The sequence below is a fragment of the Phyllobates terribilis genome, unplaced genomic scaffold (genome assembly GCF_046119375.1).
Source record: "Phyllobates terribilis strain yellow unplaced genomic scaffold, ASM4611937v1 Scaffold_3__8_contigs__length_932513732, whole genome shotgun sequence".
Taxonomy (NCBI): Eukaryota; Metazoa; Chordata; class Amphibia; order Anura; family Dendrobatidae; genus Phyllobates; species Phyllobates terribilis.
The window spans coordinates 77045793-77063642 of record NW_027362763.1 but is presented as its reverse complement, the minus strand read 5'-3'; the positions used below and the strand labels follow the sequence as shown (position 1 = coordinate 77063642).

The 17850-nt window shown below is 46.6% G+C and overlaps 1 protein-coding gene across 3 annotated transcripts in view; it reads left to right on the top strand.

The window, feature by feature from the left end:
* PKHD1 (PKHD1 ciliary IPT domain containing fibrocystin/polyductin) overlaps positions 1-17850 on the top strand; it is a 1008258-nt gene that overhangs the window by 452949 nt on the left and 537459 nt on the right. For all 3 annotated transcript variants that reach the window (XM_073674041.1, XM_073674039.1, XM_073674040.1), the window contains 2 exons: positions 14199-14311; positions 17004-17103. In XM_073674041.1, the coding sequence (XP_073530142.1) occupies positions 14199-14311; positions 17004-17103 (213 nt within the window). The remainder of the gene's footprint in view (positions 1-14198; positions 14312-17003; positions 17104-17850) is intronic.

The following is a 17850-nucleotide window of genomic DNA, read 5'->3' as shown; positions in this document are numbered from 1 at the left end:
CATGCATTACACCACATTGCCGTGGGGCAGGGCGACCAATATGCCCCTGAGATGGGCACGACAGTCCCTGTCCCTGGCTGGAGTGGGGGGAGGGAACACTGAGGAAGGGGAACCCTGTAGTGCAGGAGCAGGGAGGAAGCAGTTCCTGGGTGCATTGAGAAGGGAGTATAAAAGGTGGGCACCATCTTAGTTCACTGCAGAGAAGTCTGAGCAGAAGTGGCAGGGAGCAGGGGCTCTGCATGAGCTCTGCTCCGGAGGCGGGCCTAGTAACAGAGGCCCAGGCCTGGAAGAGGGAGAAGGAAGGAAGAGGAGCGGAGAAGGCTCCAGGAACGAGGAACGAAGGGATCTCAGGGGTGAGGACGGGCGAGTCGCCACCGCACGCCCGAATCCACCTGCGTGGAGGGGTCAGGCCAAAGGGGGAGACTGGTCCCCGAAACTAGTGGAGGCAGGAAACGACCCTCAGCTAGAAACAGGAGGCTGTGACATTTTATGTGGCTCAGCCCCTCGCTACACCCGCTAGGAAGGCACCACATAGGGTCAGGGAAACTGGCGCCAAGTTTACCAAGAGGAGGCCCGAGGCAGCGGGACAGAAGGGTTGGTAAGAAAGGCCAGACAAAGGACACACAAAGGGGGTCCTGTGAAGCACTCCAAAGTTATCTGGGAGTTGTCTGAGCCCCTCACCTGGTGAGCACAGTACGACGTGGGCAGCCGTTACCTGCAGACGTGGTCTGGATAATAAGAACTGTGAGTAAAGGCCCTGGACTGCATCACTGACTCCGTGTCATTACTGCTGCTGCCCTGCACCATCACCCCCATCCTCCGCATACACTGCCCTGAGGCTATACTCCTCCCGTGGGGAGTTATGCTACGCTCTGCTGCACCCACAACACCAGCCTCAGCGGTCTGCCCTGAGCGGCGGTTCACTCTGACCGCAATCCACGGGTGGCGTAGTCGGACATTTAAACATCAAAACCACATAAATAGTTCCGCCACTGGTTTGACCGCCCTGAGCCACGGAACCGGGTTGCCGCCACGATGACTACAACCACCAGCATCCACCAAAAAGGGTCCGGCTCCGGGTGTCCCAAGGCCCAGGGGGCGCGTCAGAACATTTTCATCACCTTTCACAATCACCAATGGGACAAGGCAGGGATGTTGTCTGTCCCCTCTCTTATACATCCTAGTGACGGAGCACCTGCTCTCATCAATTCGCCATAACCCCAATATTAGGTGGATTGAGGTGGGAGGCACCGAGTACAAGTGCTCTCTATTTGCTGATGATGTCCTAGTATATATCACTCAATCACATATATCCATCCATGCTGTTATGGCTGAAATAGATCACTTTGTTACATGGTCAAATTTTAAAATCAATGCAGCGAAGTCTGAGGCCCTCGATGTCTCCCTCCCCAAATCCATATAGGATTCCATCCAGTCCAACTTTCCCTTTGCCTGGCCCTCACAGGGTATCAAATACTTAGGAATTCCTATTCATAGAGACCTCTCCCATCTATGTTATCTTAATTTTGGGCCCTTTATTGAACAACTCCATACAGACCACGGTTGGCAAGTTAGAACTGTAAGATTCACTACGTGAACCACTGGTGTTTTGTGGAAAAGCACATGTACACTGTGTTCCAAATTATTATGCAAAAAGTGTTTAGGAGTGATAAGGGAAGAATTTGTTTGTTTGTCAGTTAAACTCATTGATGGTGATGTGTGTCAGGGCTCTTTATATCACTGTAAGCAATTGCAGACACCTGTGCTAATTAGTTTGGCAGGTGTGTCCAATGAAAGGCAAGACTACTTAAGAAGGCTGTCTCACATTATTAAGCAGCCTACATTTTCTGCCAAAATGGGAAAGAAAAAGGATGTGTCGGCTGCTGAGAAGCAACAAATTGTGGAGTGTTTAGGTCAAGGCATGACTACAATCAACATTGTGCGATGATCAGGATGAAGTGTCTTGGCAATCAAGAAGTATGTAGCTGATTCACAGTACACACGTGTGCATGCTGATAAGGGCAAATTGAGGACTCTTTCCTACAGGCAATTACGTCAGGTTGAAAGAGCAGCTGCAAAAAAGCCTTGTCATAGCAGCAGACAAGTTTTTGAAGCTGCTTGTGCCTCCAGCGTCCCCCGAACAATAAGATGCAGGGTCCTTCAGAGGTTTGCAGCTGTGCATACGCCATCCTGTCGACCTCCTCTATCCACTTCACACAAGCAGAAACAGCTCCAGTGGGCCAAACATTACATGAAGACTGATTTCAAAACTGTTTTGTTCACGGATGAGTGCCGTGCAGCGCTCGATGGTCCAGATGGATGGAGTGGAGGATGGCTGGTTGATGGACACCCCACGCAAACACGGCTACAGCGCCAACAAGGAGGAGGTGGAGTAATGTTTTGGGCTGGAATCATGGGGAGAGAGATTGTCGGCCCCTTTAGGATCCCTGAAGGCGCTAAAGATGAACTCCATAATGTATGTGGATTTTCTCAAACAGCACTTCCTGCCATGGTTCAAGAAGAAGAACCGTGTATTTCACAGCAAGATCATTTTTCTGCATGATAATGCACCATCTCATGCTGCACATAAAACATCTGCATCTCTGGCTGATATGGGCATAAAAGGGGACAAACTTATGGTGTGACCCCCATGCTCCCCTGACCTGTACCCCATTCAGAACCTTTGGAGCATCATTAAAAGGAGTGTCTATGATGGCGGGAGGCAGTTCACATCTAAGCAACAGCTCTGGGAGGGTATTCTGTCCTCATGCAAAACAATTGAAGCAGAAACCATCCAAAACCTGACAAATTCAATGGACGAGAGAGTTCAGAAGCTCCTTTCGAACAAGGGGTCCTATGTGAAAATGTAACATCACCTAGAATAAAGTTTTGAGTTGAAAACTGTTTGATTTCAGTTTCTAACAACCTGCTAATGCTTATAATTTCAAAAATGACCATTTTTTTGGTCTTTATTAAAATGAAAAGGTTGATCGAAAAGTTTGGGGGATCTAAGAGTGTGGCAACCCAGTAGTCATGATTACTTCGAATTCTGACAATATGAGGGTCATGCTGCAGGTAGTGCAGCAAGAAGGCACTTATGTGTCTTGCGCATCTCGGAGCCCCAAAATTATTTTCCGGGCTAGATGCAGCTAAAAATTATTATTAATTTTAAATCTGGTGAAGCTTTAGTATAGATGGCCTAATAGGATCAGTGCTGCACACTGCTACAAAGCCCAAATTATTTTCCAGTCAAGATACAGATAAACATGATTAGTAATTTTAAATCTGGTGGAGCTTATTATAGATGGCCTAATAGAATCAGTGCTGCACACTGCTACAAAGCCCAAATTATTTTCCAGCCAAGATACAGATAAACATGATTAGTAATTTGAAAGCTTAAAACGGTTGGTAGGGTGATTTTAAACAAACATCAAGCTTTTACTCTCCCCAGGATGACACAGGGGTAGAAAAGTCGTTTCGGATCCATGATTTGTTCATCTTTATGAACGTGAGTCTGTCTACATTATCAGTGGAGAGCCGCGTGCGCTTATCTGTCAGCACACCACCAGCAGCGCTGAACACACGTTCAGACAGAACGCTGGCTGCGGGGCATGACAAGATCTCCAAGGCGTAAGTGGCTAGCTCCGGCCATTTATCCAGATTGGAAGCCCAAAAAGAGCAAGGGTCCAGTGACACAGTCGTGGCTTCAATGTTTACTTGGAGATACTCCTGTACCATCGTCTCTAGGCGTTGACTATGTGTCAGACTTCTTGTCTCCTGTGGCCTTGCAAAGGATGGGCTAAAAAAGTGGTGAAATGATTCCGCAAAATTGATGTTACCAGCAGATACTGTGGTTCTGTTACGGTTTGAGTGCTGAACACTTGACGGTCCCACGGTTGGCAAGTTGGAACTGTGAGATTCACTACGTGCACCACTGGTATTTTGTTGAAAAGCACATGTAAGATTCTGCAACAGTCTCTGCTGATACTCCTGCATGCGTGCATCCCTTTCTATGGCAGGAATAATTTCTGCAAATTTACTTTTGTACCGGGGATCTAACAGTGTGGCAACCCAGTAGTCAGGATTATTTCTAATTCTCACAATTCGAGGGTCATGTTGCAGGTAGTGCAGCAAGAAGGCACTCATGTGTGTTGCGCATCCAGGAGCACCAAGTCCCTGTTGTGTTGGTGGCGAGGTAACAATCATGCTTCCTTCCTCTGTCCTCTCCCCCCAACCTCGCACAACAGAAATGTGATCAAGGTCTCCCTCATCTGATGAGTCTTCCATCAGTTCGTCCTCCACTTCTTCCTGGGCTCCTGCACCTTCCTCACTAGTTTGGCTGCTACCATGCGCCCTGGTAAAACCATCTCCCCCACCCTCACATGCCTGCCGCCTTGGTGCTGCCGACCGTCTGGACCTTGCAGATGTTAGCCCTTCCGCATACAACTCCTCCTCCTCTACTTCCTCCACCTCCTCTTGTGCCACCACCTGACTCCGAATTCTGTTTAACATGTGCTCCAGCATGTAAATCACCGGAATAGTCATGCTGATAATGGCATCGTCAGCACTAAACATCTTCGTCGCCATTTCAAAACTGTGCAGAAGGGTGCATAGGTCCCTGATCTGAGACCACTCCTCCAGCGTGATTTGCCCCACCTCTGGATCTCGTTGGCCCAGGCTATACGTCAGAACGTATTGCACCAGGGCTTGTCGGTGCTGCTACAGTCGCTGCAACATGTGCAGAGTTGAATTCCACCGGGTAGGCACATCGCATTTTAGCCGGTGAAGTGGCAGGCCCAACGACTTCTGTAGAGATGTAAGTCGCTGAGCTGCGGGATGCGAACGGCGAAAGTGAGCACACAGCGACCGTGCCCTCTGCAGAAGGCCATCTAGTCTGGGATAGTGGGCTAAAAATTGCTGGACAACCAGGTTCAACACGTGAGCCATACAAGGCACGTGTGTGACATTGCCCCGTCGAAGGGCCGCACCCAGGTTTGCAGCATTGTCGCACACGGCCTTCCCTGGTTTCAGGTCCAGTGGAGACAACCATTCATGAAATTGGTTCTCCAGAGCTGACCACAACTCCTCAGCTGTGTGACTCACATTTCCCAGACATTTCAATGTAAAAACCGCCTGATGACGTTGAGCCCTACTGCCAGCATAGTAAGGAGGTGTGCAGGATCCCTTCTGCGCAGTTAGAAAGCTTGTGGCATGACCAGACAGGCTTTGGGTGCAGGTGGAAGACCGAGAGGAGGTTGAGGAGGCAGAAGCAGTGGAGGAACTTTGACATAAAGAGGATTGACGCACAACTCGTGGGGACGGCAAGACTTGGACAGCAGCCCCTTGTCCTGCTGTCACCATAGTTACCCAGTGCCCAGTCAGCGACATGTAACGCCCCTTTCCATGCCTACTCGTCCAAGTGTCTGTGGTGAAATGCACCCTGCCACACACAGAGTTTCTCAAAGAAGCGGTGATGTTGTGTGCGACATGCTGGTGGAGCGCAGGCACACCTTACTTTGAGAAGTAGTGCCGACTGGGCATCTGGTACTGGGGCACTGCGACGGACATAAGGTCTCGAAAATCCTCTGTGTCCACCAGGCGGAAAGGCAGCATTTCTGTAGCCAAGAACTTGCAGATGGTGAAATTCAACCTCTTAGCTTTCTCATGGCTAGGAGGAAATGGTCTTTTACTTGTCCACATCTGAGGGACCGAGGGCTGGCTATTGTGCTTAGACGGGGTTGATAAGGGTGTCCCTGGCAAACTGCCGGTCTGTGAGGAAGATGCAGGCGGACATGTTAGGTTGCCTTGATCCAAAGGTGGTGCTATCGATGTCGGACAGAGCTCAACACCAGCTGGTGTTACCACCTCCAAAGAAAATGATGACCTGCCAATCACGCTGGCTGTTGCGGGTAAAGAGGTGGCAGGTCTGCGCCCCAAAACAGGTGTGACTGCTGTCCCCCCAGTCACAGAGGATGAAGAGGCCGCGGATGCACAAGATATGGCAGACGGTGGTTGGCCCGGCCGGCTAGGCCGCATTGTAGCACACTGAGCTTCCCACTGCAACTTATGCCTCATGTCCATGTGCCGGTTCATGCATAAAGTACTCAAACTATGTATTTTTTGGCCTCTACTTAGCTTTTGCTGACAAATGTTACAGATAACACGAGTTGGGTCATCTTTATCGATCTGAAAAAATGCCCAGGCTATGCAAGGCTTAGCACCCATGCGACCTGAAGAGCCACCACGACTTGTGGTGAGAGGCAGAGTTGTGTTTGAGGATGCAGTTGTTGACGTGCTTCCAGTACTACGTCTCTGTCCAGGAAGGCGCAACCTGACCTCGTCGTCACTAGCATCTTCCTCCACCTCCTCTGCTGACCTCATCTCTTGGCTGACTGTGGGTTGACAGTAAGTGGGATCTCCAACCTCATCATCATCACCCTGTGCGTTATCACACCCGTCGTCCTCAGAGCCAACCTGTTCCTGCCCTGACAAAAAACTAAAGTTGTCGCTCCAATCAGGTATTTGAGTCTTATCATCGTCTTCCTCATTGTCTCCACCAACAGGAGTTACAGTTTGGGAATGAGGGTCTACATTATGGTCAGAACCTTCTGCGTCTGGTCCTGGATCCAACTCATAAAGATTCTGGGCATCAGTGCAGATCATTTCCTCGTCTGGATTCACAGAAGCGCTGGAGTCGACCTCTGATTCCCAGGCTATAGTATGAGTAAACAGCTCTGCAGACTCAACCATCTGTTCTACCTCATACTCAGACGGGCAGCTGGAGATTTGGGAGCTGTGAGGAAGCAAGTGCGATTGGGGTGACACCTTTGAGGACTGGAGTATTTGTGATGTTGAAGTTGATGTGGAGCAGAGCCCACTTAAAGGAGCAATTGATATCCGTTGAAGCACCTGCTGTTTTTGTGCCTCATCTGGAATTTGTAGCGATTGGCGTGGCCGTAAGAAAGGGATCTTATCACATTGTCCGCTAAAAGAAGTAGACATTTTAGTTTGGCTGGAAGATGGTCTTTCTTCTGCAGATGTTACTGTTGCTTTAACACCTACCCCACGGACACAACCTTTTTTCCCCTTCCCAACACGCCTATTCCCCTTTCCACCAGCAGCAGGCCTTTTTCCACTCATTTTGGTGGTTAACTAATTAACAACTCTGGAGTTGTTTGCACAAAAAAACAATGGATGGGAACCGAGCAGAGCTGAGTGGCCAAACTGTGGTATTAGGCCAAAACTATTGGCTGGGTTAGATGCAGAAAAAAATTATATTCAATTTGCAACCTGATGGAGGTCAGTATAGATGGACTAATAGAGAAAGTCCCACACACTGCTAGAAGGCCAAATATTTTTTCAGAGCTAGATGCAGAAAAAAATATATTCAGTTTGCAACCTGATGGAGGTCTGTATAGATGGATTAATAGAACAAGTCCCACACACAGCTAGAAGCCCAATATTTTTTCAGAGGTAGATGCAGAAAAAAATATATTCAGTTTGCAACCTGATGGAGGTCAGTATAGATGGACTAATACAACAAGTCCCACACACAGCTAGAAGCCCAATATTTTTTCAGAGGTAGATGCAGAAAAAAATATATTCAGTTTGCAACCTGATGGAGGTCTGTATAGATGGATTAATAGAACAAGTCCCACACACAGCTAGAAGCCCAATATTTTTTCAGAGGTAGATGCAGAAAAAAATATATTCAGTTTGCAACCTGATGGAGGTCAGTATAGATGGACTAATACAACAAGTCCCACACACAGCTAGAAGCCCAATATTTTTTCAGAGGTAGATGAAGAAAAAAATATATGCAGTTTGCAACCTGATGGAGGTCAGTATAGATGGACTAATACAACAAGTCCCACACACAGCTAGAAGCCCAATATTTTTTCAGAGCTAGATGCAGAAAAAAATTATATTCAATTTGCAACCTGATGGAGGTCAGTATAGATGGACTAATAGAATGATGCTATGCCCAAAAGATTTTACTTCACTAGGTGCAGTAAAAAAATTGGTATTCTATACACAGGTGGTATATCTTGCAACACAGATAGGCTACTCCACTGACTAAAACACTCTGCAATAGGCCAAAAAGGATTAGCTTTGCTAGATTCAGCCAAATGCTGTGAAAAAAACTTGCACAGCACTGGCACAGACCTGCCTGGCAAAAACTGATAGGAACTGATGTAACCTAGTCCTGTAAAGGACTCCAATTACAATTAGTCTTTACTCCCACAATCTATCTATTTAAGAGCACAGACCTGCCTGATAAAATTCGTAGGAAATGCTGTAACCTAGTCCTTAAAAGGACTGCAATCACAACTATTCCCTACTCCCAAGCTATCTGTAGATTTGTGCGAAAATTGGCTTGAAATTAACAAGGTATAGCGCACACAGCAACAGCGGTGCCGTCTAACACGCAGCTGCAGCAGTGAGAAAATGGTGGCGACGGGGAAAATGGCTTGGTCTTATAGGGCAAGGACATGTGACATACACTGCCAATGACACATGCCCTTGCTTGTGTGAAAAAAAGCACTTCGCTCCGTGTGTGCGCTGCTGATAGGCTGACAGATTGCACCTCCCCACTGTAAATGCGGGAAAGAGAAAAAAAAATGGAGATCTTCATTATTCCTGCAGAGATCCATCCCCTGCCCCTCCCCCCACCCCGCTGTACACTCAAACTGCGTATTAACATTAATTTTCATCATTACTGAGAAAAAATCCAGTTATGATTTTGGTGCACGAACAGTTATCGAACATAACCTCGAACAGCCGAATTTTTCTCAAATTGTTCGTGTTCGCCGAACGGCTCGAACACCGCCCAAAACAGCTCGAATTTGAGATTGGCGAACAGTTCGAGTAGAACAACGCTCATCTCTAGTCCCAGACAGCATTCCATCAACCGTTGTAAGGTTCCTGGTGCGTTGCAGAGCCCGAACGGCATACAGTTAAATTCGCTGAGTCCCATCGGGGTGGTGAATGCGGTCTTCTCCCGGTCCGCCTCTGCTACAGGAACCTGCCAGTACCCGCTAGTGAGATCCAAAGTAGAGAAGAAGTTAGCAGATTTTAATGCAGCTAAGGACTCTTCTATCCTTGGTAACGGGTACGCATCTTTGTGTGTGATACGGTTGACCTTCCTGTAGTCTACACACATTCTCATGGTGTTGTCTTTCTTTTTCACTAAGACTAGTGGAGCTGCCCAGGGGCTACAGCTGTCCCTAATTACCCCAGCCTCCTTCATGTCTTTTAGCATACCCTTGGCGTGTTGATAGTGTGCAGGGGGTACGGGTCGGTATCTCTCCTTTATGGGAGGATGGTCTCCCGTTGGAATGTGATGTTCTACCCCCTTTACTCGCCCAAAGTCTAACGGGTGTTTGCTAAACACTCTCTCGTACTCTTGAACCACCCGATAGTCTCCCTGTTTTTGGTGTGAGGGAGTGGAGTCAGTACCCAAATGCAGTTGCTGACACCAGTCCTCCATTGGTTTCTTAGAGCCGTTACCTTCCTCTGGTTGAGATGGAGGCAAGGGTTCCACGACCTGTACAGAATTCTGGTTTATGGTGTACAATCTGGCTAGCGTGGCATACCGGGGCAGGTATACTTCTCTCTCCCCGATATTGATGATGCGGACGGGCACCCTCCCATGGCGTACATCGACCACCCCCCGTGCTGTCAAAATGGTGGACCTACTGTCTGAGTAGACGGGTTCTACCATTGCTTGGTAGTCTCTACCTCTTAGACCAATATCTGCCCGGCACCAAATCATCATCTCACTTTTTGGGGGCATGGCAATAGGGAACTGGTCACACATTCTCACGCTACCTATCTCACCACCAGATAGTTCCACTTGTTGCCGCTTCATCAGTGCCCGGATCTCTTTTTGGAGCACACGTTGCTGGCTGGAACTGGCGTTCTTGGCAACCTGCTGCAAAATAAGAATCACCTCTGCAAGACAGTCTTCAATTACGTTAGTACCTAGGGTGATTTTTGGGTGACTCTCGCGACGGTCAATGTCCACAATGATAAGTCCTTGTGCCGTCAGTTCAACTTTACCGACCTTGATGGTCATTTCCTTAAATCCTATCTGTGGCACAGGCTGACCATTGCTGGCGATAATGCTCAGGTCGTCATCTGGGTAGCGGGTTATTTCCGAGTCTTTCCAGTACTGCTTGAAGAGCACGTACGGGATGGTGGTGACCTGTGACCCGGTGTCTAGTAGGGCACTCATAGGAATGCCATCCAGTACCACAGGCAAGACTGGACGTCCCCCTACGTATTTGTCACGCCACTTTGATGGGCCTGATGATATTATGCCTGGGGGTTGGCCCTCTACCCCAGGTTGTGCCCGTTTAAATGACAGTACCTTGCCATATGTCCGGATTGATTGCAGCGGCGGCAGATGGGTCGTCCGTCCTCGTTGTATCTGTCGCTGGGTCTTCCTCTGGCCGGTGGGGTCCTCCTCAGTTGGCGCCACGGGACGTCCTCCGGTCCGGATGCCAGCTGGATCTTTCCTGGAGAAGAGACCTGTAAAGACTGCACAGTTCTGGTTAGCGCGGCAACGCTTTTAGTCAGCTCTTGGACCTGATGGTGCAGGTCTGTAGCCGGGTCATTATTCAAAGCCTGCGCATCAGCTCCCACAGGCCCTGCAGACAAGGGCGCCGCGTCCTGGTGATAAGTAATAGCAGGGCGCCTGTGGGTCACAGCGCCACCTGGTGCCGGTTCTCGGAGCACCCGGATGGCTCTGTCCTTGAACTGTGCAAAGTCCAGGTCAGGGTCCTGTAAGGCCATTGCCCGCAACTGGGTTCGGTGGGCATTGCACAGTAGACCCTCAATAAATTGTTAGGTCAACAGCTTGTCTTCATTTCCCACGCTGTCAGGGTCTGCCTGCTTAATGGCTCTCAGGGCCTCTTGTAGGTTTAGGGCATAGTCTCTTATACTTTCATGTGCCCGTTGTTTGCACCCATAAAATCTTAGTTTTATCTCGGCTGAGGTGCGGGTGTCAAACGTGTCTTTCAGCCGGGCTAGTATCTCTCTGACAGTCCTCTTCTTCCCAGGTGACCAGGACTTTACCTCCCTTTGGGCTGCCCCGATTAACTGGGCCACCAGAATGCTCACTTTTTGCTCTTCTGTGAGGGGGTATACCTGGAAGAGGCTATCAAGTCTTTCCCTAAAGTCACTCAGGGTATGTGACTCCCCTGAGTACTGGGGTAGCCAGGTTGCCCGCGGGATATAGGGCATGGTGAATGGCATGACTGCTGCAGCGGTTGCGCTGGCGGTGGCTGTGGCAGTGGAGCTCCCCTCGGTGTCCGACATCCTCCTTCCCCCCTAGTGGACCGTGGCCTACCTTGCGATGCTCTTCTTCTGTAGACCGCGGCTCCGCAGTCGTTCGTCGGGGTTGAGGACCTGGCGTCGCGCTCCGATGACGTCAGCGTCGCTCGTCCTCCCTTCCAGGACCTTACGCAGTGTCAGTGCGTGGGGCGGAGCTTCGGATCTCGCGCGCTTTCGGCGTCCACGCCCCTCTCCTTCCCGCGCGGCGTCCCGAAGATGGCGTCCGAAGGCGGGAAGCAGCTGCGGATGGCGGGAAGAAAGCAGAAGACGGCGGGAAACAGTCCAAGATGGCGTCCGATGGCGGGAAATGGCTCCGGACGGCGGGAAACTTCACCACAGGTAAGTTCAAAAGTCTTTTTCAGGCACGCAGTACCCGGTGGTTGCGGGCACGAAATCCTGCCGACTACGCTAAAGTTGACGTGCCCCCTGGGCCTGTCCTGTGCAGGGGGATATCCGGAGCCGGATCGCTGGGGGTTGTAGTCCTTCGTGGCGGTGACCCGGTCCGTGCCCAGGGCGGTCAAACCAGTGGCAGTCTATAGGTAAGAACAATGTCCGACTACGCCACCCGTGGATTGCGGTCAGTGGGGACCGCCGCTGCGCTGCCGACCGCTGAGGCTGATGTTGTTTGCGCAGCCGAGTATGGGATAACTCCCCACGGGAGAAGTATTGCCTCAGGGCAGCTAATGTGGATGATGGGAGTGATGGTGTGAGCGTTCCAGTAGTAATGGTGCTGGTGCGGCAAGGAATCACAGAGACGTGTGGTGCAGTTCAGGGTCTTTACTGGTGGTATAAAGCAGACCCTCCCGGGAGTACTGGTTAGCAGTAGGGGCCTGGTCAGTCTGTGAGCAAGCAGGATCTCCCCTGGCCAGGTGGAGTTGTAGGCCTCCCCAACTATCTGCACTCTTTCCTGGCTACCTTGCTCTATGCGGGTAGAAGTAGCCCACGTCCCTGAGTATACCGTGTGGCGCTCACCCGTATGGCCGGTGACTTGGGGCCTTCCGTTAGCCTCCGCTTCACGATGGCGGTGCTGGTCCCTTGCTTGTGACTGTGCCTTTGGGTTTCTAAGGCCAGAGGACATGGAATCCCCTGCCGGTTAGATTCTGCTGCTGGACCTGGATGTCCCCACAGCCTCGGACTCCGTGTCCGGGTTAATGTCTTCAGCCAAGGCGAGCTTTCTAGCTTCCAGCCTCTGGCACTCGCTCCTGCTCCTACAGAGCTCCTGTTGTCACTTTCCCTGTGTCTGGAACTCAACTCTTTCTGACTTAATCCCGCCCCAGACCCAGTTTATAAGGGCAGATTCCTCCCCTCCCAGGTCTGGGCGGGCAGTGTTGCATGCTTAGGGCTCCTGACCAGAGAAACCTCCAACTTGCTTTCTGACATAATATCTCTATTACTGTGGTAACCAGACCCCTGGGGTGCCACATGTACATAACTGGGGAATAAGTGAACGTCATTCTAGTCTCCATAGACATGCGTTTTCAGCTATGTCGAGTCCCTGTGAGTTTTGTTCGGGTGAGATTTGATGCCGGTGTTGAGTTTTTTTTCCCGGGGCATTGAAAGATTAGTAATTTTCACCTGAAATGTACGCGGCATAAAACTCTATAATTCATTGAAATCAGAAGCTAAATTGATTTCTACACAAATTCTCTGCTCGCCTAAACCTTCATCACCACGAGGGTGTCCGCCGATCTGAATGAGCTGATTTAATGACGGGACTTATACAAAGTACAGAACTCAAGTAGAAGTGCAATTTGGAAAATGGCATAAGGTAATTTTGGGGTAGTACGTTCCCGCCTAAAGCATGAGCGTTGATGTGGAAACAGACCGTGTAAATGACAAAGTTTGGTGAACTCATCGTCATTCCGAGCAAACGTTATCTGCTCACCGAGGGCTATGCAGGTAATCAGCTGGAAAAAAGCTTGCCGCGTTTTAACCCTCTAGGTTCCCAGGGCCTTTCACTGGGGATGTCACTTATCCTCTAACCTTTATCCCACCATGGCCAATTTTAATTTTCCATTTTTCTCTTCCAAGCGTCTTAATATTTAAGAAAATATTTTCCATCGACAAAGACGTATGAGAACTTATTTTTTGGGTGGACGATTTGTAGTTTTGAAAGACACCATTCCTTTTTTTCATACAAAGTAGTGGAAAAGAGGAAAAAAAATATTCCAATTGTGTTGGGGGAAAAAAAACGCAATTTAACCGTTATTTTTTGGGTATTGTTTATACGGACTGGTAAAAATGACCTGGAAACACGATTTTCCGGTTCGGTACAATTACAGCGATATCAACTTTGTATTTTTTTTTTAACTTGGGGGGAAAAAAAATCTGCAAAAAAGATTTGTTTGTTTTTTTTGTTGTTTGTTTTTTTTTTTTTACTTGTTTTTTTTATTTATACCATTTTATTGGTTTTTTTCTTTACAGTATTTATCGTATGATTTAATCAATTTTATATTTCAATAGAACGAATGCACCAATACCAATTCAACCCCCCATTTTTCTGTTTTTAAAGTGGGAAATGTGAGGGATTCAAACTTTTATCATTTTAGAATAATATTTTTTTTAAATGTTTTTACTTTCATTTTTTAGTCATCCAAAAATGACACAAATGTCACCAACAAACGGGTGGATCCAGATAGGGCTGAAGCAGGGCCAGGGCTGAGGCTACAAAGTATAGTTCACATACATGCCAATTATCAGATATTCTGGATTATGAAATGGTCTTATATAAGCTTGTAAACCCAATTTTGCCTATGATTTTATAAAAAAGTGTAAATTTTGGAGACAATCTTTTATTTCTGGATGCAGTGAATTAGCACATGGGATTTATGATTGCTTTATGGTTTTGTGATTCTTTTAAGGAAAACGTAGTCTGCAGCTCCGGATATGGATATTTTTACCACCTCGCACCAGACGGCCCTTCTCAAGCCCCTTTCGAAACTTTTCGGAAAAATTCAGTCGTGTCATGTATGAGGTAAGTTATCCTCACTGGCGGACACGGTCAGGAGAGGCCCCTGTGCAAGAACAGTATCGGGACCCGTTGCAGTCTAATATCTTATCATAATGCACAATCCCACCTGCTTTGAAGGTAGAAGTGCTATATATTACCCCTAAAAATAGTGTCATATATTACCCCTAAAAATAGTGCTATATATTACTCCTAAAAATAGTGCCATGTATCACTCCTAAAAATAGTGCCATGTATTACCCCTAAAAATAGTGCCATGTATCACTCCTAAAAATAGTGTCATATATTACCCCTAAAAATAGTGCCATATATTACCTCTAAAGATAGTGCCATATATTACCCCTAAAAATAGTGCCATATATTACCCCTAAAAATAGTGCCATATATTACCCCTAAAAATAGTGTATATATTACCCCTAAAAATAGTGCCATATATTACTCCTAAAAATAGTGCCATATATTACTCCTAAAAATAGTGCCATGCATTACCCCTAAAAATAGTGCCATATATTACCCCTAAAATTAGTGCCATATATTACCCCTAAAAATAGTGGCTTATATTACCCCTAAAAATAGTGCCATATATTACCCCTAAAAATAGTGCCATATATTACTCCTAAAAATAGTGCAGTATATTACCCCTAAAAATAGTGGCATATATTACCCCTAAATATAGTGCCATATATTACCCCTAAAAATAGTGCCATATATTACTCCTAAAAATAGTGCAGTATATTACCCCTAAAAATAGTGCCATATATTACCCCTAAAAATAGTGTCATATATTACCCCTAAAAATAGTGCCATATATTACCCCTAAAAATAGTGCCATATATCACCCCTAAAAATAGTGCCATATATTACCCCTAAAAATAGTGCCATATATCACCCCTAAAAATAGTGCCATATATTACCCCTAAAAATAGTGCCATATATTACCCCTAAAAACAGTGCCATATATTACTCCTAAAAATAGTGCCATGCATTACCCCTAAAAATAGTGCCATATATTACCCCAAAAATTAGTGCCATATATCACCCCTAAAAATAGTGCCATATATTACCCCTAAAAATAGTGCCATATATTACCCCTAAAAATAGTGCCATATATTACCCCTAAAAATAGTGCCATATATTACCCCAAAAATTAGTGCCATATATCACCCCTAAAAATAGTGCCATATATTACCCCTAAAAATAGTGCCATATATTACCCCTAAAAATAGTGGCATATATTACCCCTAAAAATAGTGCCATATATTACCCCTAAAAATAGTGCCATATATTACCCCTAAAAATAGTGCAGTATATTACCCCTAAAAATAGTGCCATATATTACCCCTAAAAATAGTGCCATATATTATTCCTAAAAATAGTGCCATATATTACTTATAAAAATAGTGCCATATGTTACCCCTAAAAATAGTGCAGTATATTACCCCTAAAAATAGTGCCATATATCACCCCTAAAAATAGTGCCGTATATTACCCCTAAAAGTAGTGCCATATATTACCCCTAAAAATAGTGTCATATATTACCCCTAAAAATAGTGCCATATATTACTTATAAAAATAGTGACATATGTTACCCCTAAAAATAGTGCCATATATTACCCCTAAAAATAGTGCCATATATTACCCCTAAAAATAGTGCCATATATTACCCCTAAAAATAGTGCCATATATTACTTATAAAAATAGTGCCATATGTTACCCCTAAAAATAGTGCAGTATATTACCCCTAAAAATTGTGCCATATATTGCTCCCAAAAATAGTGCCATATATTGCTCCTAAAAATATTAAGTACCCCCTAGAAATTGTGCAATAAAGTTGACCAAAAACAGTACTTTAACATCTACAAATATAATGCCATACGTTGCTCTTAGAAATAGTCTTATCAGTTTACCGTGCCTTCAGAAACAATGCTATTAAATCACTCAAAACAGTACCCTATGGTGCCTTGAGAAATAGTGCAATACTGTATATTGACTCCAGAAATAATGTAATACATTGCCCTAATAAATAGTGTCATACCATCTCCTACTAAAATAGTGCTGATCATTGCCCCTAAAATAATGCCATATATTGTGCCCACAAAAGGGCCATCTCTCAGAAACCTTACCATGTATGCTGTAACTATCTCCAGAAACAGTGCCATATACCGGTACTTTCCCAGAGTGATCCCATACAGGATGAATGTCATATTGTACCCCTCTAATTACATTTTGTTGTGTCAGGGTAACAACTGAATGGGGGGACCGGGCAGGAGGTATCGTGGTCCGGCTGTGTATATTGTGTCCTTCTGTCTTGGGACAATTAATATTTACAACAGAGTGCCAATAAGTAGGGTTGAGCGGACGCATGGAAGGTGGGCTTCTGGTACCCAACCCGAACTTTAGTTAAAAGTTTGGTTTGGGTACCAGAACTGTACCCGAACTTGAACCAGAACCCCAACCCCAATGAAAACAATGGAGACCTGAACTTTGGATTGGAAAACAAAATTCTCTCTCTCTGCAACGGACTTCCCCGGGAACTCCGAACATTACAATGGACTGACGGGAGAAGTCCGAGTTCGGCGTTCAGCACCAGACACTAACTGTCTAGTACAAACACCAAACTTCTAAGCTCGGGTTCGCTCATCTCTACCAATAAGCCTTATTTAAAGGCACCAACCCCTCCGTCTGTTTCACCACACAGGTCTGGCTTTCGCCTGCACCCGGATTATCAGCCGTCCGGCGCTGACTCCGTGACCGCATTCCAAGACTTTACAGCCTGGAAGAGCCGAGGAGGAGCGGAGGTACAGTAAGACGGCACCCCGTCTCTAAGTGGCGGATAATTAGGCCATCCTTTAGTGCAGCTGTCTGGCACGGGCTGCACAAAGCGCCAATGTTTACTGCAAATCTCCAAACGGCTTTAACAAATTGGCAGATATAAAAAAGAGGAGAAGAAGCAAGAAACGTTTCTTCGGGAAATTAGGAAAATGGCATCTCTCCTAAATGGGGAAGATTAACATACTTTAGTGTAGCAAACAATCTGGTTAAATGCTGCTAATTCTCATTTCTAGCTACGCTTGCAGTTTAAACAAAAGAATGATTGGCTACAGTTCAGAACGGCATTAGGAAAGATTAGTACAGGCTGGGAAGATACCGAAATAGCCCGATATGGAGAGCCTCATACACTGCGCTGGCGAGAAGCACAGCGATTATTAATGCATCCAATACACTGCTTTTATCAGCCCTCGTGCTGTTTTTATTACTCTTTTGGCGCTTTTCGTACTGAGCTTTCTGGTTGATTTCTATGAATAGAATGCAAATACTGTAGTGTAGACTGACACATACATACAGTAGTAGGAGAGAAACCGCAGGGGTGGGGTCTATGGTTACGACTATTAGAAGAAAGATATTATGTTACTAAAAGCCCTGGCATGTTATAAGCAGAGAGAAGGCCAAAACCGGAGAATGGAAGATCAAAAGGTTCCTAGCATTGTGGTGCCAGATTTTGCCTCCCAGAACGGAGGGGTGTGTTGTTTGTTTATCCTTCTACA